The sequence below is a fragment of the Diceros bicornis genome (assembly GCF_020826845.1).
Source record: "Diceros bicornis minor isolate mBicDic1 chromosome 30 unlocalized genomic scaffold, mDicBic1.mat.cur SUPER_30_unloc_2, whole genome shotgun sequence".
Classification (NCBI taxonomy): Eukaryota; Metazoa; Chordata; class Mammalia; order Perissodactyla; family Rhinocerotidae; genus Diceros; species Diceros bicornis.
The window spans coordinates 4336651-4362526 of NW_026690900.1; the positions used below are offsets into that span (position 1 = coordinate 4336651).

Here is a 25876-nt window from a genome sequence, read left to right on the forward strand (position 1 = left end):
CATCTAAAGGGAATTAACTTTGTTTCTTGAAACTTTTCTGAAATAACGGTCTGGTGATTCACGTTGCAGAGAATCTTGTTAAGTAATTTTGTATTTAGTTGTTGGCCTCTACTAATTGTGTGTGTATGTGTGTGTGCCTTTTTCATTCTAGCTTTCCTGTGATGTTCTTGAGGGGAATGTGTGCTTGTCATGCAATAGATAGTCTTTGAGTGTATAATTTATGGTGACCAACCATCCTCGTTTCTTCAGGACAGTGGGGTTTTCCAGGACACAGGACGTTTAGTGTTCAAACAAGGGCAGTCCTACACAAACTGGGATGGTTCCTCATCTCATGAGCCAGGCCCTGGGCCACACGCATGGGGACCTGGAGAACCAGAGAGACCTTGTCCCACCTCTATGGAATTTATATTGTATTTGGGAATTTGGATTTTGAAAAGTTAATGATGAGAGTGATGTAGGAGTTTGGCACAAGGGGAATCAACGTGAGGGGGCAGTGAAGCCCTCTTGAGAAGGACTGATATTTAGCTTGAGAGCTGGAGTTGGGACTGGATTTAGCTGGTCGGAGGGTTAGACTGGAGTGAGGGTGTGGGAGTGTGTTCAAGAGAGCGTTTCAGGCAGAGGGACCCGCATGAGGACACCCTTGAAGCAGAGAGCCTGGTGTGTCCATGAACTGAGAAGAGGGATGGCTGAGCCGAGTCAACACAGGGGGAGGGGTGTGAGCCACACCAGCGAGGGCGGGACAGGCAGGACCAGATCAGGCGTGACTTGGGACTCTGTTCTAAGACCAGTGGGAACACTCTGGAGAGATGCGAGTAGAAGGATGATGTGATTAGGGTTTGGTCTAAGCATGTGGGTAAAAAGGGACTTCATGGTAAAGAATGAAGACTTAATATGCAAGATGGGAGGTGCTGGGAATAAGATTAGGAATCAGATGATTGTTCCCTAGGCCTGGGTGATGGCTGTGGAGTAGGAAAGAAGTAGAAAGAAAAGATCTTGGAGTGTAAACCGAGAGAACATAACGGTACTTTCTTACCTGCATGTGTCAGATGGCACAGGGCACTGACTGTGCTCCTCGCTGCTGTCCGTGCAGACCTGCAGGCGCCCCCTCACCCACGTTTGTGTGTTCACCCCTCTTTGCCACTCACAGGCCCCCCTCCACATCCTAAAAGAAGTCAGGCCTTACTTGTGAGGTGGTTGTCTCACACGGGAGACACCTAGGAGAGCCCCTGCAGGCATCAGAGCAGCCCCTTCAGCATCTCCATCAGCCTCCTCCCTTCCCCTCTCTCGCTTTCCACACCCAGAATGACCCCCGCTCAGTATTCCACATCCCCATGATCTTCCTCCCCCAGGCTTGAGAAGGGTGGGGCAGCCACTGAGGTGGACATCATCTGCACATTCCCCTCTGACCCCCGCAGGTCCCAGGCTGGACAGAGAGTGACTCTACTGGGAGCTGAGCCATGAGACCCAGAGCATCACCCATCTGGGCTCCTTCACCCTGGACGGGGACAGCCTCTACGTCAGTGGTGAGGGGCTGTGATACAGCCACGCTCTCTCTCCCAGTCGGAGTTCTGTGTTCCCTCCATTGCTCTAAAGTGAGCTATGATCCATCTCTCTATCCTCCTGGTCTGGGTTCAGTCTTCTCATCACTGTGTGATCACTGGGTCCAACCACCTTCCATCTCGTTGTCTTCCCCCTGAACACCCCTCCACTTATCCCCTCTGCTGTTCCCACAAAGGTCCCTACATCCTTCCTTTCCCTTAATTCTTTATGTTCACCCCAACTCTTGCTCAGCTCCTCTGGCCTTCTCTCCACAGGTTACACCTATGGAGCCATGGCCCCAACTACCAACAGTGAGTATTCCTAGCCCTGAACTCCTATGTCCCGTCTGCATTTGGGGTTGGGGAGCACTTGTTCTCCTTCACCTGCTGTCCTTGATGAGGGAGGCACCTGAAGTGCCCTAATTCATCCCTTCTCTCCCTCCCGGGTTCTGGTGGAGAGTCCCAGCCCAGTGTGAGAAAGCCTTAGACACAGATATGTTCTCCACCACATTCTGATCCCACGTGGTTTTCACTTTAATTCTCCTAGAGCCCCACCCTTGGTCCTCCTTATCCAGGTATCCCATCCATCTTCCCATTTTTCTACCTGTCTATCTGTCTCTATTCTGAGTTCAGTCTCTCTTGTTCACCCATCTCTCTTTCTTGGGCTCCTCTCATCCACAGGCTTGCTCATCCCTCTGCTCACACAGTCACCCGTCACCTCACTTTCATTTATGCTTCATCTGTGAATGGTGGTCCTGAGACAGCCAGTGCTGGAGCCCGTGTGAGCCTGGGGGCTCCTCCCACTCTGTCCCTCCCTGCTGACAGCCTACTCCACAGCTCCCGAGCCGGCCACCAGGTCCCTGCATACTTGCTCATCAACTGTGCCACCAGAAGCCACCACAAGTATCTGGGGGTGCCTTTTCCTTCCCAAGAGAAGCTCTTTGGCCCCACTCCCCCACGAGCCAGTTGTGATCCAGGAGCTGGGAAGCCAGGGTGTGAAATTCTGGTTTTAGGGCAATCATGCTGATTACAAAGATTATACCAACGATTCAGTCTAAGGCCAGACCTCAGAGAACCCCAAGTCTTGTGAAATTAACACACCATTATAATACAATATGGGATATTTCGGGGAGAGGCACCTGGCATAATTTGGCGGGGAAGAGCTTGCTAGAGAAATTTTCACCAGAATGAAGTCTTTAAGAATGAGTAGGAGGGACCCTGGCAAATAGAGGATGAAGGGTTTTCCTGGCAGAGGGGATTCCATGAACAAAGGCTCCGGCCAGAAACAACATTCCGTATGGGGAGAATTGAAATGAATTTGGGTTGCATGATTCATAACCTTTAACCCGCAGTGGATGGATAAAATGAGACTGAAAGGTCAGCAGGAGCCAGATTGAGTAGAGCCTTGAGTGCCAGGTCAAGAAGGTTGAACTAAACACTGAAGGCCATAGGGAACCATGGGTGGTACTAGAGCAATTGTGGCCCTAGTGGTGTATTCATTTCAGAAAGATTCTTCTAGTAGTCCACGTAGAACATCCTTTAGACAGAGCATTCAGTGAGCCTGCTGGGGTGTTTGTCCGGGTGAAGGAAGTTAAGACCTGAGCTAGGACAGGGGTGGATAGAGGGAGTGTATGTGAGGACCAGTTTGCAAGGTGAATGGGTGTTACTGGGAAGGAGGTGGAAGTGAGCAGATATGCTGGTTCTGACTTGGGTGACTGCACGTGTGGATGGTATTGCCACTGGGACAGAAGACGACAGTTTATAATGAGTGCAGGACTCTGGTGTGGTCTCAGGCCAGATTTCAGAGACGGCCATCGCTCTCCCTCTCGTCTTGCAGCTTTGGGGCACAACCTGAAGACCCTCAAAGTCAACGTCACCATCTCCACCCTCTGGTATTCCTCAGACATGAGCAAAGACTAAGCCACGATCAACTTCACTGAGAGGGTCCTGCAGAGCCTGGGGAGACCCTGGTCCCAGCAGCTCCTGGTGGGTTAAATCCCACCCAGCCCCTCCCTAAACCCCTGTCCCTCCTGCTCCTTCTCCTCCTCCTTCCTCCCTAGCTGGATCCTTCTTCAAGAAGAGCAGCCTGGACCCATTCTACTCGAGTTGCAGACTGGTCTCCCTTAGGTGAGACCCTCCCCTGAGCATTTGCCCCTAATGACCACTTTTGTGACCACCCCTCTCTGTCTCCCCACTGTCCTCCCATTTCCTCCTTCCTGTTCTGGCCCCCACCCCCAGATGTTACAGGACCTCTCTCTAGAGTCCCCACATCCCTCTCTCCCCAGACCTGAGAAGGATGGGGCAGCCACCAGTGTGGACGCTGTCTGTACCCACCACCCTGACCTCGTGGGCCACCATGCCTCTGTGCTGGGAGCTGAGAGTCTCCACCTGTCTGCTCTTCCTCTCGGTGGCTCCAGGCTCTGCAGCCCAGAGTTTATCCATCCAGAGAGAGCACCAGCTACATTTCTGCATCATCAGCTGGAACCTCAGCAACTCGGAGCCCACATCCTTGGAATACACCACCCTGCTCGGGGACACCCAGGACCAGGTGGGGTCTCCCTCTCCCGTCTCTCCTTGCCCTAAGGGCACAATCATTCCTCCATCTGACTTACATCTGTTATGTGATTGTTTCAACGCTTCACTTTCCCTGCATGTCTGGGTTTTCTCAGTGTCCAGAGGTGATGTCCTAGCTGCCATCCTCATTTCTCACATGGGTAAACTGAAGCTCAGAAAGGGGAGTATTGTGCCTAAGGTCACACAGTGAGTTAGGGAGAGAGCCAGGATTTGAAGTCAGGTCTCCCTTGCCCCAAGGTCTGTGATCTTTCACTGGCTCCAGTGGCGCCCTGCATCCCCAGGAGACCTCCACCTCACCCACTCTCCCTCGCGTTTGTTCTAGGTCACCAAGCTCTACAGAGGCAGCCAGCTTTGAGACATATTTCACTCCTGCCTGGTCACCGACTTGATGTAGGTTGAGGAGATTGGAAGCATTGGCTGAGCTGGTGGCTGATGACTCTGAGCTCCCGTGACACATCATTGATCTGGAAGTCACTTACATCGTGCCCATTCTGCCCCACATCCCTGTCAGCTAATCCTAACATCTCCTTCCATAGGTTTTCGGGGGATGAGAAAAGCATTAACATTTGGTGCCACCAACCTCCAGCATCCTACTCCTCATCCTCTTCTGGAGACTTTCAACAAATATCAGCAGTCTAACTGTGCTATCCAATAGTGGAGCCACTAACCACATGGGGCAATTTAAATTTTTTATACACCTATTAGGATACGATTCACATATTATGTGTGGGGAGGAGTGTATTTTTTAGGTTTTTCTATATACAATATCTTCTCATCTGCAAAACAAATAGTTTTACCTCTTCCCTTCCAATCTGGGTTTCTTTTATTCCTTTTTCTTGCCTAATTGCCCTCATTAGAACCTCTAGTACCTGTGATTAACATACGAGATATGGGAAGACATCATTGTCTTGTCCTTGGTCTTAGGGGGACATTTTCAGTCTTTCACGATTGAATATGGTGTTAGCCATGGGTTTTTCATCGATGCTGTTTATAGGTTGAGAAAGTTTTTTTTTATTCCTAATTTGTTGAGTGTTTTCTTTTTTAGACATGAAAGGTGTTGTATTTTGTAAAATTCTTTTCTATATATGTGGTCGAGATTGCGTGGAATTGGCCCTTATTCTTCTAATATTGTGTAATACATAATCAAGTTTTCAGATATTAAGCCAACCCTTCAACTAGAGGCGAGAGATTAAGATGGTCTCAAGTCTTTCCTGGGCGTGCCACAGCAATGAGCACTTGTGGCCTTCTAGATGCCCGCAAATACACTGGAGATTTTCAAAGCCCCCTGAGGACATCTCATTCCCTCAATTTTTCTTCTAAGTTTTTGGCTCACCATTGCCTGCCTCAGCTGATATCACTACCTCAGGCAGCTACAATAAAAAAAAAATTAACCCTGAATATTTTTAGCAAGTGCCCTAGGGACAGACTTTCCTCCCTGGGCAAGCTCTGAGTCAAGTAACGTCAAGCCCTGAACATGGGGCTTTTTCGGGAAGCTGCCAGGCAGGTCAGCTAGTGACAGTTCAATGGGGATGGCTCTTTTCAGAGCTCCAAACCCATCATGTCTGCTTGGCTGCTGGTTGTCTCAGCTACCAAGGTTCTGAGACTGATGGTTTTCAAAGTTATGCAGGATATTGTGAGAGCAGGATGGGAATAGTGCAAGTTATAATGCCACAAAGTTTGCTTCCGTTATCAAGATTCCACCATGTTTCTTCACTAAACCCTCCTGAGATTCTTACAAGCCGTTGATTAATTTCTAGACTTCTGAAAAGTTGATTTTGACCTTATTTTACCAGTGTTCTCATTGTTTTTATGCATTTGCAGAAGTCCTTTCTCAGATGTTTCAAAAATGTTCTCCCTGTGGTTATTTATAAATTAATTACTTAAAATGAAATTACGTGATAAATTGAGTTCCTCACTCACACACACTAGCCACATTTTAAGTGCTTGATAACAACATGGGGCTAATAATGAGTGTATTTGGTAGTGCAGACAAACGTTTACATTATTGCAGAAAGTTATCTTGGACAGGACCCAGAAGCAGGGAATCTAGAATCAGAGTAGAATTCTAGACACTCTTTTTCATCCCTTGTACCCTTCCAGGTCTGTCCCCCACAGTAACCACACTGGAGTGGACTCCCTGTGTACCTTGCCGCCTTGGCACAGAGGCTGGACAGAGTTGCCATCTATGAGGAATTCCTGTGGCTGACCCAGAATGGACCCAGCTGCAGAACTTGACCCTGGTCAGGAAGAGTTTCCTTGGGAATGATAAGACTCCTTGGTCATTGTGAAAGGAAATGAGGACTTTCTGGGGAATCTGGATACCTGGGGCTGAGAAAGCATTGAACTTTCTCAGGCTGGCAGGAGGTGGCATAGTCCCCCAGTCTTTACCCACCATTGAGAGAGAGAAAAGGACACCAGTGTAATATAGGAGGCCGTCACCTTCTTCTAGACAACTCTGTTACCTCAAGCTAGGCACCTCCCCTCTCTGGACTTTTGTTTCCTTATCTCTGTACTGAAAGCCACTGGGCCAGATGGTCAGTGAGGGTCTCCAGCTGTGTGTGAGGAAGACTTACAGGTTTGGGCGTCATGTGGTTTCTGATCCACAGGCTATAGTTTACCCAGTCCCACTCCAGATGAGCACCAATGTGCTTGAACTTTCTGCAGTGTTGGAATGTTCTATATCTGTGCTCTCCAGTGCATAGTCACATGTGGCTGTTGAGTACTCGAAGGATGGTATTGTGACTGGTCTTTATTTGTACTGACTTTTAATGTTACTGAGGTACTAGATTTTTTATTTTATTTAACTAAAATTAATTTTAATTCAAAAAGAGACTTGTTGCTGCTCCATATCAGACAGCACACCTCTAAGAGTTTGTCTGGATAGAGGTACAAGTAGAGGGACCTACACACCTCCCCCCATGCCCACTGGGTGCTGTGTGTCCTCCCCTTCTGGAGTTTATGTTGTAGCTGGCAATAACAAGAATAGAGAATTGAAACTTCTCAATTATTTTATGTGAACAAACTCATACTTGGAGGCCGTAATCAGAGAAGACTTCCTGCAGGATATTACATTGTAGGTTAATCCTAGAAAATGAATGTTAAGCAAATAGATAAAGGAGAAGGGGATGATGTGTTTCCAGGCATGGAAGAACACATTTGAGTGGGATTTAACAAATTTAGAGAGATCCCAGAGGCTTGCCAACTGTGATGATCCATTCTCCCCCCAACCATCCTAAGAAAGTCCAGCCCAAATTCAGTCCTCTGTGCCCAGAGGTATGAATTTGGTTTAATTTATTACACTTTTGTTCTGTGATAATTGTCTTGGATTTTGTAACAAAGTGTGCTCACTTTTTAGAGATGGAAACTAAAATTGTGTGAAACATCATGATGTCTACTTGACTTTAATATTTCATTGAAAACATGGGATGAATCAAGGGTGGCAAGTGTTAATAATTTATACATTGATGAAATATTGTTTTAATTGGATGGAATATACGTTGTTAAATCTAGATGGTGGATGTTTATGAAACTGTTCCCTTTATTTTTCTGTGTCTAAAAAGTCTTATTAAAAAGAGTGAAACACATTCACATGCATTCTCCATTTCATTCACTTCCAGAATATTTTCCCAATAGAGATGACACCTTGACTGAGAAACCTGGTAAACCTGCAGGAAGTCCTAGCCCATGGTAGAGGACGAGTATCTTGATGCTGTGTCTCATCGAAGAGAACCATGTGCACAGTGTCTTGGATGATGAAGAATGTTGGCCAACCCTTGTCAAGGAGAGTTGAGGCACAGTGGGGTCACCAGCAGCCCTGGGGTGATGACAGGACGTGGCTCACCACACCACTTGTCTCCCCAGACCTCCCTTTCTGGGCCCTCATCCTCATCTGCTTGGCGGGCCTCCTGGTGCTTATCACAAACCTGATGTGCTGTCTCCTGGCAAGCCATGACGTGTTGATTGTCTTCTTACTATTGGGTTGTAAGAGCTCTTTATATATTATAAATACACATCCTTTTCTAGGGATATGATTTGCAGATGTTTTCTCCCAGTCTGTGTGTGGCTTGCCTTCTCCTTCACAACATGAGTCATTGGGGAAATGTAAGTGACAGTCATCATAAGATTCCACCACACTTGAGAATGGCTAAAATTAAAAAAACTAACTATAGCAAATGTTGTTGAAGATGTCAATTCACTGAAACTCTCATCAGTACTGGTGAAAAATAGCTTGGATGCGTCTTTAATGATTACATACGTCTACCCTGCCATTCCTCTCCTAGGAATCCATCTAAGGGAAATAAACACATATTTCTATACACAGACTTGTACACACATGATGATAACAGCCTAGTTATAGTAGACAAAAACGGAAAACAACCCAAATGTCCATCTACTGGTGAACGGATACATAAAGTGTGGTATATCCCCACAGTGGAATACTATTCAACCATAAAAAATAATGAATTATTTTTTTCTTTTTTAATTATTTTATTGAAATTATAAAGGGTTTTAACATTGTGTAATTTCGGGTGTTCATTATTATCTGTGAATTTCTGTATAGACTGCATCGTGCTTACCACAAGTAGTCTGACTTTTATCCATACCATGCACATGTGCCCCTTTAACTCTTTCACTAAACGCCCAGGCTCCTTCCCCTCTGGTAAGCACTAATCTGTTCTCTTTATCCCTGTGTATGTTTACCTTCTACATATGAGTGAAATCATACATATTACTTTGTCTGGCTTATTTCATTTAACATATCCTCAAGGTCCATCCAGGTTGTTGCAAACAGGACGATCTTGTCTTTTTTTTCTGGCTGAGTAGTATTCCATTGTATATAATACATACCACATCTTCTTTATCCATTCATCTGTAGCAGGGCACTTGGGGTGCTTCCCATCTTGGCTATTGTGAATAATGCCACAGTGAACACAGGGGTGCGTAAATCTCTTTGAATTGTTGATTTCAATTTTTTTGGATAAATACCCAGTAGTGGGATAGCTGGAAGTTATGGTATTTCTATTTTTAATTTTTGAGAAATCTCCATACTGTTTTCCCCGGTGGCAGCAACTGTGTGCATTCCCACCAGCAGTGTGTGAGGGTGCGCTTTTCTCCTTATCCTCTCCAACATTTGTTATTTTTTGTCTTGGGAGTTATAGCCATTCTGACAGGTGTAAGGTGATAACTCATTGTAGTTTTGATTTGAATATCCCTAATAATTAGTGATGTTATACATCTTTTCATGTGCCTGTTGGGCTTCTGTATATCTTCTTTGGAAAAATGTCTGTTCATATCCTCTGCCCATTTTTAGATTGGATTATTATTTTTTTTGTTGTTGTCGGGTGTATGAGTTGTTTATATATTTTGGAAATTAACCCCTTGTCAGATATATGATGTGTAAACATTTTCTCACAGTCGTGGGTTGTCTTTTCGTTTTTTTATTTTTTTGAGGAAGATCAGCCCTGAGCTAACATCCGTGCTAATCCTCCTCTTTTCTTCTGAGGAAGACCGGCTCTGAGCTAACATCTATTGCTAATCTTCCTCCTTTTTTGTTTTCCCCAAAGTCCCAGTTGATAGTTGTATGTCATAGTTGCACATCCTTCTAGTTGTTGTATGTGGGACGCGGCCTCAGCGTGGCCGGACAAGCGGTGCGTCTGTGCGCGTCTGGGATCCGAACCTGGTCCGCCAGTAGCGGAGCTCGTGCACTTAACCACTAAGCCACGGGGCTGGCCCTGTCTTTTCGTTTTGTTCATCATTTCCTTTGCCTTGCAGAAGGCTTTTAGTCTCATGTAGTCCCATTTGTATATTTTTTCTTTTCTTTCCCTTGCTTGAGTAGACATAGTATTGGGAAGGGTGCAGAAAAGAGCGATGTCAAAGACTGTACTGCGTATATTTTCTTCTAGGAGTTTTATGATTTCAAGTGTTAGATTCAAGTCTTTTATCCATTTCGAGTTAATTTTTGCATATGGTGGAAGATAATGATCTACTTTCATTCATTTGCATGTGGCTGTCCAGTTTTCCCAACAGCATTTATTGAAGAGACATTCCTTTCTCCATTGCATGATCTTGGCTCCTTTGTCAGAGATTAACTGACCACAGATGTGTGGTTTTTTTTTTCTGGGCTTTCAGTTCTGCTCCATTGATCTATGAGTCTGCTTTTGTGCCAGTACCATGCCATTTTCATTACTATAGCTATGTAATATATTTTCAAGTTAGGATTGTGATGCCTCCAGCTTTGTTCTTTCTTCTCAGGATTTCTTTGGCAATTTGAGGTCTCTTGTTATTCCATATATATTTTAGGATTCTGTGTTCTGTTTCTATGAAGAATGTCATTGGGATTCTGATTGGGATTGCTTTGAATCTGTAGATTACTTTAGGTAATATGGACATTTTAACTGTCTTTATTCTTCCAATCCATGTGCATGGAATATCTTCCCATTACTTCAGGTCATCATTGATTTCTTTCAATATTGTCTTATAGATTTCATTGTATAGGTCTTTAACCTCTTTGGTTAAATTTATCCCTAATCACTTTTTTCATTTTGTTGCAATTGTAAATGCGATTGTACTCTTGAGTTCTCTTTCTGTTAGTTCATTATTAGAGTATAGAAATGCAACTGCTTTTTGTTAGTTGATTTTGTACGCTGCAACTTTGCTGTAGTGGTTGATTATTTCTAATAGTTTTCTGATGGATTGTTTTTGGTTTTCTATATTTACAATCATGTCATCTGCAAACAGCAAGAGTTTCCTTTCTTCCTTTCCAATTTTGATTCCATTTATTTCTTTTTCCAGCATAATTGCTCTGGCCTAAACCTCCAGTACTATGTTGAATGGGAGTGGCGAGAGTGGGCACCTTTGTCTTCTTCCTGTTCTCAGAGGAATGGCTTTAAGTTTTTCACCATTAAATATGATGTTGGCTGTGGGTTTGTGATATATGACCTTTATTGTGTTGAGGTACTTTCCTTCTATACCCATTTTATTGAGAGTTTTTATCATAAATGGATGTTGTGTTTTGTCAAATCCTTTCTCTGCATTTATGTAGAGGATCATGTGATTTTTACTCCTCATTTTGTTAATGTGGTGTAGAACATTGATTGATTTGCGGATGTTGAACCTTCTCTGCATCCCTGGTATAAATTCCACTTGATCGTGGTATATGATCCTTGTAATATATTGCTGTGTTCGATTTGCTGATATTTAGTTGAGGATTTTTGCATCTGTGTTCATCAGCGATATCGGCCTGTAATATTCCTTGTTTGTGCTGTCCTTGCCTGCTTTTGCTGGCAGGGTGTTGTTGGCCTCATAGAATGAATTAGGAAGTGTTCCATCTTCTTCAACTGCTTGGAATAGTTTCAGAGGCATAGCTATTAAATCTTGTTTGAATATTGTGTAGAATTCTCCAGAGAAGACATCTGGTCCTGGACTTTTGTTTTTTGGGAGGTTTTTGATGACCATTTCGATCTCTTTACTTGTGATTTGTCTGTTCATTTTCTCTGTTTCTTCTTGAATCAGTTTTGGGAGGTTGTATGAATCTAATAATTTATCTATTTCTTTTAGGTTATCCAATTTGGTGGCATGTAAATTGTTCAGTGTATTCTTTTATTGTCCTTTGGATTTCTGTGGTATCTGTTGTAATTTCTCCTCTTTCATTTCTAATTTTATATGTTGAGCCTTCTCTCTTTTTTTCGTAGTGAGTCTGGCTAAGGGTTTGTCAGTTTTGTTTCAATCTTCACAAAGAATCAGCTCTTTGTTTCATTGATCCTTTCTAATGTTTTTTGAGTCTCTATTTCATTTATTTCTGCTCTAATTTTTATTATTTCCCTCATTCTGCTGACTTTGGGCTTCATTTGTTCTTCATTTTCTGGTTCTTTTAGGTGTAGTTTAAGGTTACTTATTTGGTATTTTTCTTGTTTGCTGAGATGCGCTTGTATTGCTATGAATTTCCTTCTTAGAACTGCTTTTGCTGCATCCCATGAGTTGTTTCGTTGTCTTTTCATTTTCATTTGTCTTCAGGTATTTTTTGATTTCTCCTTTGATTTGTTCATTGAGCCAATGTTTCTTCAGTCGTGTGTTCTTTAGTCTCCACATATTTGTAACTTCCCCATCTTTTGTCTTGTAGATGATTTCTAGTGTCATAGCATTGTGGTCAGAAAAGAAGCTTGATATGATTTCAATCTTAAATTTATTCAGGCTTGCCTTGTTTCACAACATATGGTCTATCTTTGAGAAGGTTCCATGTGCACTTAAGAAGAACGTGTATTCCGCTTTTTTGGGAGGGTATGCTCTATATATATCAAGTTCATCAGATCATATGTTTCATTTAATTCCACTATTTACTTGTTGACTTTCTATGCATGATCTATCCATGGATGTAAGTGGGATGTTCAGCTCCCCTGCTATTATTGTGTTGCTGTTAATTTCTCCCTTTAGGTCTATTAATAGTTGCTGTATATTCTTTTGTGGTGTTGCGTTAGGTGCATATAACTTTATAAGCGTTATGTCCTCTTGGTGGAAACTCCCCTTTATCATTATATACTGCCACTCTTTGTCTCTCATAGTCTTTTTTATCTTGAAGTCTGCTTTGTCTGATATAACTATGGAAACACCTACTTTGTTTTATTTGCCACTTGCTTGGAGTATTGTCTCCCATCCATTCATTCTGAGCCTGTTTGTTTTTAGTGCTGAGATGTGTTTCCTGGAGGCAGCGTATTGTTGGGTCTTGTTTTCTAATCCACCCCACCACTCTGTGTCTGTTGATTGGAGCATTCAATCGATTTACATTTAGAGTGATTATTGATACCTGAGGGCTTAATCCCACCTAATCTATAATTCCATTGTTTCTCTTCCTTTCTGTTTCGGACTACTATTTCATTTTGGGGGTTTTCTGTGGAAGTTTTCTCTTTTTTTATGATCTATGGCTCTGCTCTGATTCTTTGTTTGCTGGTTACTGTGAGGTTTGTATGAAGATCTCATAGATGACATAGTCCATCTTCTGAGACCCTCTTATCTCCATTAGCCTAAACAGGTTCCATCCCTTTCCTCTTCTCCTTCTGAGTTATTGTTGTCACAAGTTATTCATTTTTGTGTTGTGCATTTGTAACTATGCTGAAGTGTTTATAGTTAGTTTTTATGCTTTCCTTCTATTCTTCTTTTAAGTAATAATTAAGTATTTGCTACCCTGTTGTGAAACAGAGCTGTAGCTTTCTGATTTTGTCTGTCTATTTATATCTTTGCTCAAAGCTTTGTAGACATTTGTCTTCTATTTGTTGCAGGTATGATGGCGTTCTTGATCATTGCTTGTATGGGACATCTAGTGACGATGAACTCCCTCAGCCTTTGTTTATCTGAGAAAACTTTTATTTCTTCATTGTATCATAAGGATCATTTCACTGGATAGAGTATTCTTAGCTGAAAGTTTTTGTCTTTCAATATTTTTATTATATCATTCCATTCTTTCCTTGCCTGTAAAGTTTCTGCCAAGAAATAAGCTGAAAGCCTGATAGGGGTTCCTTTGTAGGTTATTTTCTTCTGTCTTGCTTCCCTTAATATTTTTTCTTTGTCATTGTCTTTTTGCCAATTTTACTATTATATGCCTTGGAGAAGGTCTTTTAGCATTGATGTTATTAGGCCTTCTGTTGGTTTCATGTACTTGTATGTCCGGTTCTTCCCCAGGTTTGGAAAGTTCTCAGCTATTGTTTCTTTTAACAAGCTCTCTGCTCCTTTCTCCCTCTTTTCTCCTTCTGTGATACGTATAATTCTTATGTTGCTTTTATAATTGAGTCATATATTTCTCCAAGAATTCCTCCATTTTTTAAAAATCTGAGTCCTCTCTCCTCATCCACTGAAAGAATTTCTGTATTTCAATCCTCTAAATCACTAATTCTTTCATCCATAATATCAGCTGTTTTTTAATGATTCTAGATTATTTTTTATCTCATTAATTATGTTTTTCATATCCAGAATTTCTGCTTGTCTTTTTTTTAATAGTTTCAGTTTCTTCGATGAAGTATTCCTTTTCCTCATTAATTTTATTCCTGAGTTCATCGAACTGTCTGAACATTCTTGTAACTTGATGAGTTTCTTTAATGACAGTTATTTGAATTCTGTGTCATTTAGATTGTAAATGACTGTGACTTCAACGTTCGTTTCTAGAGGTTTGTCATTTCCTTCTGCTCTGAATTGTTAGTGTAGTTTCTTATGGTCTTTGATCAACTAATCTTTTGCCTGCGTATTTGTGGTAGTATCAGGTCACAGATTCCACCTGCTACCACTGTGGGGGAAGCATGAGCTGTGTTTCTGATCCCACCCCATATGCTGGAAGTTGCGTTGGTACAGTGGGTGTTCCCATCCGCTGGGAAAGCATTCACACTGAGCTCAGAGCTGCAGCCACACGGAGACACCTACCCAGTTGTGAGACTGCAGCACTACTATGGGTATTTGTGCCATCTGGGAAAGCATTTGCATGTGCGCATATATCTGCTGCTGCCTTTTCTCATGCTCATGTCAGCCTCTGTTCTTGGTGGGTGGGACTTCTTCACGGGTTCTGAGCACTGGCCAATCATTGGGACTGCAGTGGCACGGTGAGCTTTCCAACCATCCAGGAAAGCATTCATTTGCGGGTCCAGGGCTTCCGCAAACACCTCCCAGAGTTGCACCAAGGCGCATTCTTACTTTTGGGGATGCAGGAGTACTATTGGCTCTCACTCCAACCTGGGAAGCACTCGGGTGTGTGCACAGTGCTGCCAGGGAAGGGTTGGGAATAGGAATTAATTCATAGTGCATGCAATGACAAGCATAAATCTCAAAATAATTATGCTGAGTGAAAGAAGCCAGTAAAAATTGAGTACATAGTATATGATCCCATTTATAAAAATCCTTGGAAAATACACGAAAATCTATAGGGACATATACCAGACATATACTGGTTACCTGGGGATGAGAATGTGTTTGCAAACGGCAGAGAAGGAGGAATTAAAATGAGCATGAGGAAATTTGGGGAGGATGGGCGTTCCTTTTCTCGATTGAGGTGATGGTTCAATATGTTATAATCAAAATGTATCAAATTGTTCACTTTAAATGTATGCAGTTTACTGTATGTCGTTAATACATCAATTAAGCTAGAATATGTAGAAGAAAGAGAGGGAGAGAGAGCCAAGAGAGGGAAAAGGAAAGGAAAAGAGGACTGAGGGTGAAAATTAAGTGGACAAAAGGAAGAGGGAGACACAGGAGACATTGGGTCTCTGTGGCTTTGGCATCTCCTTCCCCTGGAGTCTCCCATACTGGGCAGCTGACTGGACCATTCTGATGCGCTCTCCTCACCTCACAAGTCACTGTCTGCCGGCGGAAGAAGGAGGGCGACTATGAGCTTCAGTGACGATGTCTTTGCTATTACCTGCCTTATGGCAACCTACGGAAGCTGCGATGACTAGATCAGACTATATCTGAGGTCCCCTTTTCCCAGCTGGGGTCCAGAGGAGCTGGGCTGGAACAGTATGAAACCACATTGGACGGACTCAGGCTCCAAGCCTTTTTAGACTTGACCCCTGACTGGCTCACAAGGGACTAAGCTGAAATGTTTCACCTTCCTTAAGTCCTGAAAGTGACTGCAACTTCTGTCCTGTGGTGTCACACCAGTTCATCCCTCAGGGACACCAGAATTGGTGAAACCAGCACAGACATTTCCATCATGTAAAATCGTATCCCCACTTCAGTGCAAGGTTTCCCTTCTTGGGAAACTTTGGAACATCCCTCCCCTTGACTCTGTGCAGGCATCACACCCCTCTCGGTTCCTCCATATTCCTCCCCCACTTAAGCCCTGGCAGTCTCAGGTTCCCCTTTTCTGCTTCATTCTCTGAAGCTCAGATTCACCAGGACTTCCAGATCAATCTCCCTCAATGGCTCCTCTCCCCACTCACGGGTCCTCCATGACGGGAAACAGGCCAAGATGGGATGAGTGGGTGAGACATGACTCTGCAGTCACCTTGGGCCTTGGGAGCTGAAATGACTAGGTGTCTGGGAAGCCTGAATCCCAGAGTAACACCAAGGCTCTGGGAAGAGAGTATCTGCTCTGGATGTAAAAGTGAATAAAACTCTGGGGGAGAAATCTGAGGGAAAAGAAAGAGTCTTTTTTCATCTTTCTCTGTAAAGAGTCCAACTAGCCTCACAGCAGAGTCTCCCCAACAGGTAGCCCAGAGCAACCCAGGCATGAGGCAGGCTGCGCTCTTCTGCCTTGGGTCTGTGGGAACAGATTACCTTATCTGTACACACTGTGCAGACGACCACAGCTGAAGATACCCAAGGGCTGAGAATTAAAGTCACAGTCATGGCACTCTCTCAGACTTTTTGTGTGTGAGCTTCACATTCTCAATCTTAAGCAGTGATTCTCTGAGAATACACACTCTGAGGATTATAAAGATTAATAATATTAATATATTATTATTATTCATTGCATACATTATACACTGTACATTATAATTATAAATTAAAGTATAATTATTATTATACATTAATATATCATTATTATATATTACATTATTATGATATCATTATAATGGTTAATAATCTTTATCATTATTGACTATTTAATTTCTCCTAAGCAACATGACTGGCAAGCTCTGCTTGTACTATCTCAGTTACAGTCACAATATTTAGGGTTGTATTTCCATTTTAAGGTAAAGATGCGGAGGATCAGAAATATTAAATAACTTGACAAAGAAGGAAAAAATTACTACAAAGCTAAATTAAACACCTATTCGCACTATGTCTCAAAGAAAGAAAGACGTTTTCTGACTTACAAACAGACTCAAAGTTGACCTTCCTCAGGCCTGCAGTGAAAGAACCGGTAAAGAATGTACATCAGGAAGAAGAAATGTGAACCCAGGAAACCATAACAGGAGTCACAAGGAAAGGAAAAAAACCGTCTGTCTAATTTAGTATTTTAAAACAAGACATTAAAAACACATTCGAACCAATATTCCAGATGATTACCACATGGAAGAATAGAGGAGAGAAGATTTAGGTAAAAAATAACATATTTTTTAGGGAATATATACATACTAAGATACTCTATTATTAACACATTGCTCTCAGAAACTGATAAATCTGTGGAACAAAAGTAAGTAATGATAAAGAGGATTTGAAGGTGCAACATACTCGATAAGACAAATAGACAAATCTTAACACACTGGCTTATTGTGAGACTTGTGATGCTGAAAACAGTCGTTCTCCTGACAGCATGATACCGCAATGTCATATAAAATTTCATGAATCATATTTCCAACGCATATAAATCTAAAAACAGGGAAAATCCAGTATTTCATTGTATGCAACTAGTGATTCAACATGCAATAAATACCAGAAAAATAGAGACACAGAAGTAGGTGTGTTTTCAGAGAAGACAGATATAACAGCTCTTTAGTGAAATGTTATGTTGGAATCTATTGCAATATTACATAAAAAGGACCATCCATTTGGACTAGGTATGTTTTCTCTGTGACTGTGAGGGCAAAACTCTAAAGAATCCCCTGACTGTGATAACTCTCTGTTGATCTTAAAATACAAATACATAACACTCAGGAAAGGAAAGGAAGGAAAGATCACTTTTCTCTCCTCACCTGAAACTCAATCTCCTACCTCAGAAGCATCACTGTCTGTATCTTCTCTGTCATGCAAAGGAATCAAAGAAAAGAAATTATTGGAATATATTAAAGTTTCAAGAGCTCAAAGCAAGAAAACCTAATGACCCCTGCAGAGGCATTAATGTAGTGTGAGCTCCATGTCATCTGCCCCGTCTTGTCTTTTATCACCGTATTTGTCGGGACGTCCTTCGTTGCCCCTCACTCTCCCTGCCTCTCTAGCAAGTCTGTCTGCATCAGTGCTACCGCCAGTCTCTCTCTTGCCATCTTCACTTTCTCTTCCTGTTTCCTGATATCTTCCTGAGTCACCAGAAGTTGTTTGCAAAGGAGCTGTGGGATGTACAGTCCAGCTCCTGGGATCGTCTCTACTGAATCTGAAGACCAGGCAGTGGTGGACATGGGACTGGAGTTCAGACCACCTGCAAGCAGAATTGGCAGGGATTCACCTGTGCAACTAGGTGAAAGATTTAGCAGGGCTTTGGCAAGGTCTAAAGGACTTAACGGTTCTTCTGCACTCTGCAGGCCTGGAGACCTTGCAGTCTCTTCTGTCAGCAGAGTTGTTGGGGCTGCTCCAAAGTTTCCTCCCATTGATGGCATCTGACCTCGTTGCCAGGATAGGATGTGATTTTAGTAACTGGCCTCTTGAATATGTAACTGGACATCCTCAAAGGGATGGAGATGCTCAAACCAGGATTTGGGTTGGATTGGTTTCCACAATCATGTCGCTTCCTCTGTGATGATTTGACCATCATACTTCTTTTCCTCTTATCCTATAAAAATAAATTATGAATGTGGATCAGAGTGATAAATGAAGCCTGCCTTCTCAGGACAATAATTTCAGATGCCTTGTACTTCTATCCTCCCTCTCTCCCTGTGGGGATTAATCTGACCTGTGTCCTGGGACATCATCAAAGAGATTTGGGTCAAGAACAGAAAGCTCGAGGTCAAAACTCAGAACTACGGCAGGTCATTTCTTCTCCCCCATGTTGTTAGACACTTATCAGTATGACTTTATTCTCTTTTTGTCCTTGTCACTCTCAACAAGAAAAACTCTGGTGCTCCCTGTCAGGACACACGGTCCCCATTCTTTTTCTAAATCCCAAATCATACCATTCTTCTGTACTATATGACTATTCATTTGATTAACCTATTGACCAGTTGGTGTTCATAGTTCCATTAGAGTTTAAATCAGTAGTGAAATTATCATCCACCCCACTCCTAGTGACTCTTATTTGACAACTGTGAACATTAAATCTCAATACAGGGAATGTATGTCTGAAAAAACTCAACTTCCAATTGGAGACTGTACTGTAAGTGGGAAGTACACACTGGATTTATGAAACTCAGGAAAAAAATGTAAACTCTCTCATTATTAAGTTTTGTATAGACTGCACCCACATTGATGATATCTTGGTTATAGTGGGTTAAAATATACTATTAAAATTAGTTTCACCTGTTTGCTTTAATTTTTTAAAATGTGGCTACTAAGAAAAAAAATTAAATTCTATAATATAGAGTGCTTAATGTTACTATTGGACAGTGCCGATGAAGCCATTAGTGAAAATAAATTCCAGAGAAAGTGGTTAGGGAAATTTTTTCCCTAGAAAAGGAGTCTACACTGGCCCACACTTCAAGATGAAGCAAAAAACTGTCATACACACACACACACACACACAAACACACAGACAGTGACAGAATGAAAAAAAAACACTTCCTAGAGTCACCACTTCTCACATGACATGAGGATGCACTCCTACTTAGTTCTAAGTGGACTAATCTCAAGAAAGAAGGCAGAAGTCAAGGTAATTTACCAGTTAGGAAGATCTAAAACCAGAGACTAAAGCTCAAGATATGTGGTGAATTTCCTGTCCTGGCTTCTGTTATTAATTCAATATGTTAGGGAGACTTTTCCAAGGAGGGTTGTTTTAAAAAACACCTTTTTTTACTATGTAAAAATAGACAGGCTATGTAAAGAATAATTACTCTAGCCAATCAATGAAAAGGAGATGATAGAACACGAATACCCTTCTTATAAGTCACTACTGGATTAGAGAGTCAGGGAACAGCTGACATTGGGTTAATTTGGCCTTAATTAGGCTGATTCTGATTTCATGACCGTCATATTGATTGTATTATGCTAGAACCTATGAAACTTCCCAGCCCCCCTACTATTTAACCACCAAGGCCCACCAACCAGACTAGTCCTTGCTGACACATTCTCTGCCGCCATCCCTTCTGACAAGACCTGGAGGATTTTCCCCAAATCACACTCTGTCCCTGCGCTCTTCTACCTGCCACAGGGCCAGGGAATCATTTTCTCCAAGGCTCAGGCTCTGCGTGTGCCCAGCTCTGGAGATGGCACTTCTCTTTCGAGTGAAGACAAGGATCAGAACGCAGACCCTGTGAGCTGCAGCAATTGGACAAAGATTGGGGTTTGCTGACAGAAAAGAACCTTTAGTGGGCACGGTTACCAGGGTCCAAGAAGCCCCAATGATTCCTCCAGGGAATGTGATGCAGGACAGAGCAGGAATGTCTGCCAGTGGTTCGGCTTGGGAATGCCTGTAGGATGACATAGGTGACATTGGTAATGCATTCGCCAATGTTGTTCATTCATTTATTCATCGTATGTCATGGAGTGCTTTCTGCTTACATCCAGACAACAGGCTCATCCTCTGGGGCTCACAGGCAGAGTCAGAAGAATTTCTAATTGTACTTCTAATATATAGGTACAGCACTGGTAATACACTAGGTGTTCCAAGCATTTTCCAAACATTAACTCCTTTAATACTCTCCATAAACCTAGAAAATATGTATGCTGATCATTATTGCCAACTGACAGATCAAGAAACTGAGGCATCAATCAGGTAATGAACTCAGTCAATACAAATATCTAGTAAGGGATTGAGCTGGAATTTGGACATGAGGAGTTAGCTCCATACTCTGTGCTCTTAACCACGATATTTACTCTCTAAAGACTTCACATCATGAAAAAATTTGATCAGTTATCCATTTTCTTGGTGCATTGAGTAGCCACACTATTTTATCTGTGTCTGAAAAATAGAATACCTGCGTAGAAACTACTGCACACACACACTCAAATTACATCTACCAATAACCCCAGTCCCTCAAAATTAATACAGAGAACATTTCAGAATGTTTCTTGCCTAGGTAGGGAGGACTCTGAGGAAATCTCAGTGTTAGTGTTAGAAGCTGAGGACAGGCAGGGAGTGGGTCTCAGGGGAAAGGTGTCCTCAGGAGTCACCATTGAATGACAACATTGATGGGAGGGTCTCAGCAGTGACTGAATTCAGGATCTGGTGGTGTTTTAACCCGGTGCTTATCTTCTGGCTGTGGGTTTATGGTGATGCAACACAGGGAGAGGGGATGGTTCCCTGTGTTCTTGGGGAAACCAGACCCATGAAAGAGAGGGAATGACGGTTTCCTTAATCAATGGATTCGTGGTGGGAAAAATTCAGCCTGGAAGAGACAGTCGTGTTCCTGGTATAACCAGAAGGAGTTGCCTCTGCATCAGCCAAAGCAGACTGCCCTTCCCCGTGCACTCATTTTATCTCAATGGGAGGAAGGAGGAGGAAGTCATGTAATGCTTTTCTGGATGTAAGATCTGTGATGGTAGAGACTGTACTAGGAGGTTCTGAAAGGCCTCTCTGAGGCATTTCAGACCTTTGCTGTGACCAGAATGACAAGTGTAAGCACCCCTGCCTATGTCTGGGAACAGTTAGTGTGTCAAGGAGAAGACTCCCTGGTGCAGAGACTCACAGGAAGAAGCGAGTTTGACCAGGGAAAGTCAGAAATGTGGCCAGTGTGGCTGGAGGGAGTCTGAGAAGAGAGAGTGATGGGAGAGAGGAGGGTGATCAGGCTGGATCCTGGGACATGGTAGACTGTTACTTTCTGTTCCTTTGTGACAAAATTACTCCAAAACCTGCCACCTATAAAGTACAAATATTTAACATCTCACAATTTCTGTGAGCCAAGCATCAGGCATGGCTTAGCTGGGTGCCTCTGCCTCAAAGTCTCTGTGAAGCAGGGTTGTGGTCTCAACAGGGCTCAACTGGGGGAGGATTCCAACCCAAGATAACTCCCATGGGTTTTCTCAGGATCTATTTGGACTGAGAGTCTGAGCTCCTGTCTGTCTGTTGGCTGGACACTCCCTCAGTTCTCTTCTATGGAGCCTCTACATAGTGCAACTGAAAACATCAGCACTTGCATTCCCAGTTCTGGTGATTTGATAGAGAGTGAGAGCGAGAGAGAGAGAGACGGAAACTGAAGGAGGGAGGTAAGTAGGGAACCCAAGTAAGCCAGTAAGTAGGAAGTGACTGATGTTTTGTAATTAAAATTTTGAAGTGACATCCCATCACCTTGGTTGTGTTTTGTTGTTCATAAGCCAGATACTTACCACTTAGTGATGACAAAAGGATGTGCACTTCAGGAGGCAGTGAGCATTGGGGCCATTGTGGAGGCTGCCCACCACATAGGCCAACGTGAGGCACTTGGGACTGATTCTGAGTAAAACAGGGGACCGTGGAAGGGTTAATGCCTGTGGATCACAATGTCTGAATTTCCTCTAATTTCAACCCCTTCAGGATGCAGACCTGAAAATGAGGCCCAGAGGGGCAGTGACTTTCCCAAGATCACACATCTGGAACCCAGAGAAGTTCTGACTGCTATTCTATGTGATGTCCTACTCCTTCTTGTACTTCCTCCATCTCTAAGTGTTTACATTAGACACATGTGACACCAACCCACAGGTGTTGTACGTATTATCACATGTACCCTGACACGGTCCATAGGAAGCTGTTTTTAGCCCAATCCTCATTGTGCAGCTTGGGAGACTGGACAGATCTTGAGAGGCACAGCAGCTTTTCCAGGACACAGAACTAGTAGGAAAAAAGAGGTCTGACTTCAACTCTGTCTCCTCAAAGCTAGCCCCCTGGATCCACTCCCAAGGAGCTGTGGGGAGGGTGGTGATGGGTTTTTGTGTACAGTGATGGAGATGACATGGGCAAGCAGGGAGAGCAGCCAACAGCATAGAAGGGGCTTTGGGTGGGTCTGATTGAATGAAGGGGCCATGTAATAGAACCTTGAAGAAGTGACCTCACTTCCTTGGTGACAGCCCCCAATAGAACTTAGAACTTTGGTAACCAGGCACCCACTTTGTAATCACAGCCTCCTTTCCAGTTCATTTGAGTGGAGACACTCGACAGAGTAGGATGTTCTCATGTTGTCCCGTGACTTTCCGAGGCTCTGGCCTCCGGAAAACCCAGAATGAGAGCATGTTAAGTTGCTTTAGACATTGGCTCAGCCCTCACCTCGAATGTGTGTGGCCTTTTGGCACGAGGAACCATCAGGTAACAGTGTGGGCCAGGGCAGGCCACTCTAGATCAGGCCAGAACTGTGATCCCAAAAGGACAGCCCCACACCCCTTAACACTCATTGTGTGTGTGGGGGTGGGGGGAGGTAGAGTTAGGGAAGCTGGGCATGAGGAGGACCCAGCCTGGGCAGGAGCAGGAAGCTAGATGGTGGGAGTCAGGCAGTGTGTCATGTTCATACTCAATATCTTGGCTGCAGGAGAGTCAGGTGAGTGCTGGGGACCAAGTTCCTCTATCTGCATGTGAATCCCGGGTCCTCAAGGTGTCCTCGCATTCCTTCCCTGGTGGTGTCTATGCAGATTCCCCTCTGTGCCTGATCTGTGGCGGGGTTTCCCCCTGTGGCAAAGTCCAGGCAGGCTCCGATACCTCCTGGCCTGACTGCTGGGCATTGTCACTGCAGAGTTGCACTCAAGAGATGGTCGAGGAGCTGGTGGATGGTTTCCAATTGACCCTCTCCTTGGAGAGAACACAAGTGCACCAATCCATCAATGACCAGGGCTGCTCTGAGGTGAGTGTGGATGAAGAGGGGTCTTCACACCCAGGACTCTGAGATGACCAAGGCAGTGCTAGAATGCAGACTTAAATCTGAGAACCCCCTGGACTCCCCACCCCCATAATTTTCTCACTAGAGTACCCCACAGTCCCACTCCCAAAGGAATCTGGACCTCCACTCCTCCCCACCAGCTACACAGGAGGGTAGAAAGTCACCTCAGTCCTCCTGGTGGTTCACTGTGATATCACTGACTGTATGTCCCTCCTCCTCTCCCCCAGCGTGAGGATGAGTTCACTGTGAATTTAAATGAGGCCTGCAGGATGCGTGCCCTCCAGGCAGCGTGATGGAGAAGCTGACAGAGTCCATGGCACCAGCTTTCCTGAGTAGGAACATGTCCAGCTTCACCACCTTCATGATCAACTACTCGGCCTTAGACACATCCCACCGGGTCCTGGACCAGCTGTTTACTAGGTGAGTAACCACTCCCTCCTCAGCACAGTGGTGACTCTGCCCACTGCCAGCTGTGTACCTTGGGCAAATCCCCACATCTCTCTGAGCCTCAGTTTGCTCTTCTGAAAAGTTGGGGGGGAGGATAAATTTCATGGTGATTTTGTAGGGACTAATGGGATCAGCAATGGCAGGTGCTTACCTGGTGCCTGGATCTGCAGAGTGGGCTGTGGACGTGCTGTGGTTGTCCATGGTGTTTATTTTTCTCTTCCCCGTGAAAAATAGTCTGCCTCACTGATCTCTAGGATGTGATTTTTCTGAGTGTGGAAAAGCACATGGAAAGCACCCTGTCAAGGAGTTGAGATTGCATCCAGCTGATCCTGATCCTTTTCCTTTGGGTAGCCAATTAAGGATCTCTGGGGCACCAGAGAGGCCCTAGGCCCACTCAAGTGTCTGGGATGGTCTGGCTGCACTTCATTCATTCAAGTGTGTAGATTAAGCACCTACTACATGCAGGACTTTTGGAGACACTTAGTAAAGTCAGTGAATGAAGGACACACAATCGCTGTGCCTCAGTTGTCGTCTGAGAGTCAGACAGTGACATTAGACATCTTTCGCAGGTCCTGTCTTCCATGGTACATCCCAAGTGATGCCCTGATAGCCTCCTTTATAGCTGGAGGCATCTTCCCTTATTCCATCCAGGAGGGCAGAGCACAGGACTATCTAAAAAAGTGAGTGGTCTTTGGGTCCAGAAGAAGGGCTTCCTGTCTCTACAGAACAATGTGTGGAGGGAGAGATGGGGGCTGTGGTTGTGGTAGGCCTGTCAGAACCTTGCGTCTCACACATCTTTTGATTCCCAAGGGAAGGCTGAGGTCTGGTGGCTTCCACTCCCGGAGGACAGGAGTCAAAGAGCTCTGGATGGGTACCAGGACCCCTAGGAAACAGAGGGGTGGCCAGGCTGAGTTGTCTCCAAGAGACTCATTCCCATCACAGACCCATCTTAATCTGTCTCCCCTTCTCCATATCCACATCTTCTGACCACCACCTCCAGGCCCAAGACAGGAGGTCTGTGAACAACCCGCTCAAAAAATGGCCTCTGCTCAATCCCGTTCCACAAGTACATGGAGGGCTTGGCTGGGCTGTGTCCCGGCCCTTCAGGAGAAGAGTGTCAGCAGGAAGAGAGTCGCGACAGGCTCTGTGTTATACGTGCTGTATGAGCAGGGGCTCATCCCCAAGATGGGAAGGGGCAGATATCGGTGCCTTGCATGAAAAGTGTGGAGGGAAAGGCCAGGCCTCTGACTCTGTTGCCAAATTGTCTCCCCCAGTGCCATCTCTTCTCTGGTGGGAACCTTCCTGGACCCAGGGCAGGATTTCTGGGAACCCCTGCACTTTCCCTGCTTCAGGATGAAGCTGACATCTCTGCATCTCAGCTCGCCTGGCTCGGAGCTGGGGACCACGCCTACTTTCTCCAGGTCCAGCTGGAGCATCCAAGGCCCATTGAGGCAGATCTGGAAGGTGAGGAAACTGCAGTATGGGAAGATGATTTGCAGGGTCTTCAAAGGCTAGGTACCCTTAAAGGCAGTGGTGTCTTTCCTGGCTTTGACAGGGACCGAGGAAGTCAGCTACTTGAGTGAAACTGTTTCTTTCTCCTGCTGCAGTATCATCTCCAGAGATCCCTCCAGTTCCAGAGCCAGAGCAAGGGCCAGCTCCACGGCTAGATCCAGCTCCAGCTCTTGTTCCACCACGTGTGCTATAGCTGGAGCCAGTGTCACCTCCATCAGTCCCTCCAGGGCCAGAGCCACC

General features: G+C 44.2%; 1 protein-coding gene and 1 long non-coding RNA gene across 4 annotated transcripts; both read left to right on the plus strand.

The window, feature by feature from the left end:
- The first annotated feature begins 1431 nt into the window (after positions 1 to 1431).
- Positions 1432 to 3546, plus strand: LOC131402133 (uncharacterized). The gene is made up of 3 exons (XR_009218303.1): positions 1432 to 1523; positions 1815 to 1850; positions 3376 to 3546. It is a non-coding gene; the product is annotated as an uncharacterized LOC131402133 (long non-coding RNA).
- Positions 3547 to 23920: 20374 nt separating this feature from the next.
- On the plus strand, positions 23921 to 25645 carry LOC131402110 (ral guanine nucleotide dissociation stimulator-like). Of its 3 annotated transcripts, none has more exons than XR_009218288.1 (2): positions 23921 to 24097; positions 25125 to 25184. XR_009218288.1 is itself a non-coding variant. In XM_058537040.1 (2 exons), exons 1-2 carry the CDS (start codon positions 23970 to 23972, stop codon positions 25637 to 25639), a joined length of 369 nt encoding a protein of 122 aa, XP_058393023.1. In that variant the 5' UTR covers positions 23921 to 23969; the 3' UTR covers positions 25640 to 25645. The 3 variants fall into 3 exon arrangements, 1 of the variants encoding a protein (XP_058393023.1); XR_009218287.1 differs by lacking the exon at positions 25125 to 25184 and adding an exon at positions 24694 to 24763; XM_058537040.1 differs by lacking the exon at positions 25125 to 25184 and adding an exon at positions 25399 to 25645.
- Positions 25646 to 25876: the final 231 nt, after the last annotated feature.

Excerpts from the sequence above, each read along its gene's own strand:
- LOC131402110 (XM_058537040.1), top strand. The coding sequence starts at position 23,970 with ATGGAGAAGCTGACAGAGTCCATGGCACCAGCTTTCCTGAGTAGGAAC. Across the intron at positions 24,098-25,398 it reads CTGGACCAGCTGTTTACTAG|TGCCATCTCTTCTCTGGTGG; the intron begins GTGAGTAACCAC and ends TGTCTCCCCCAG.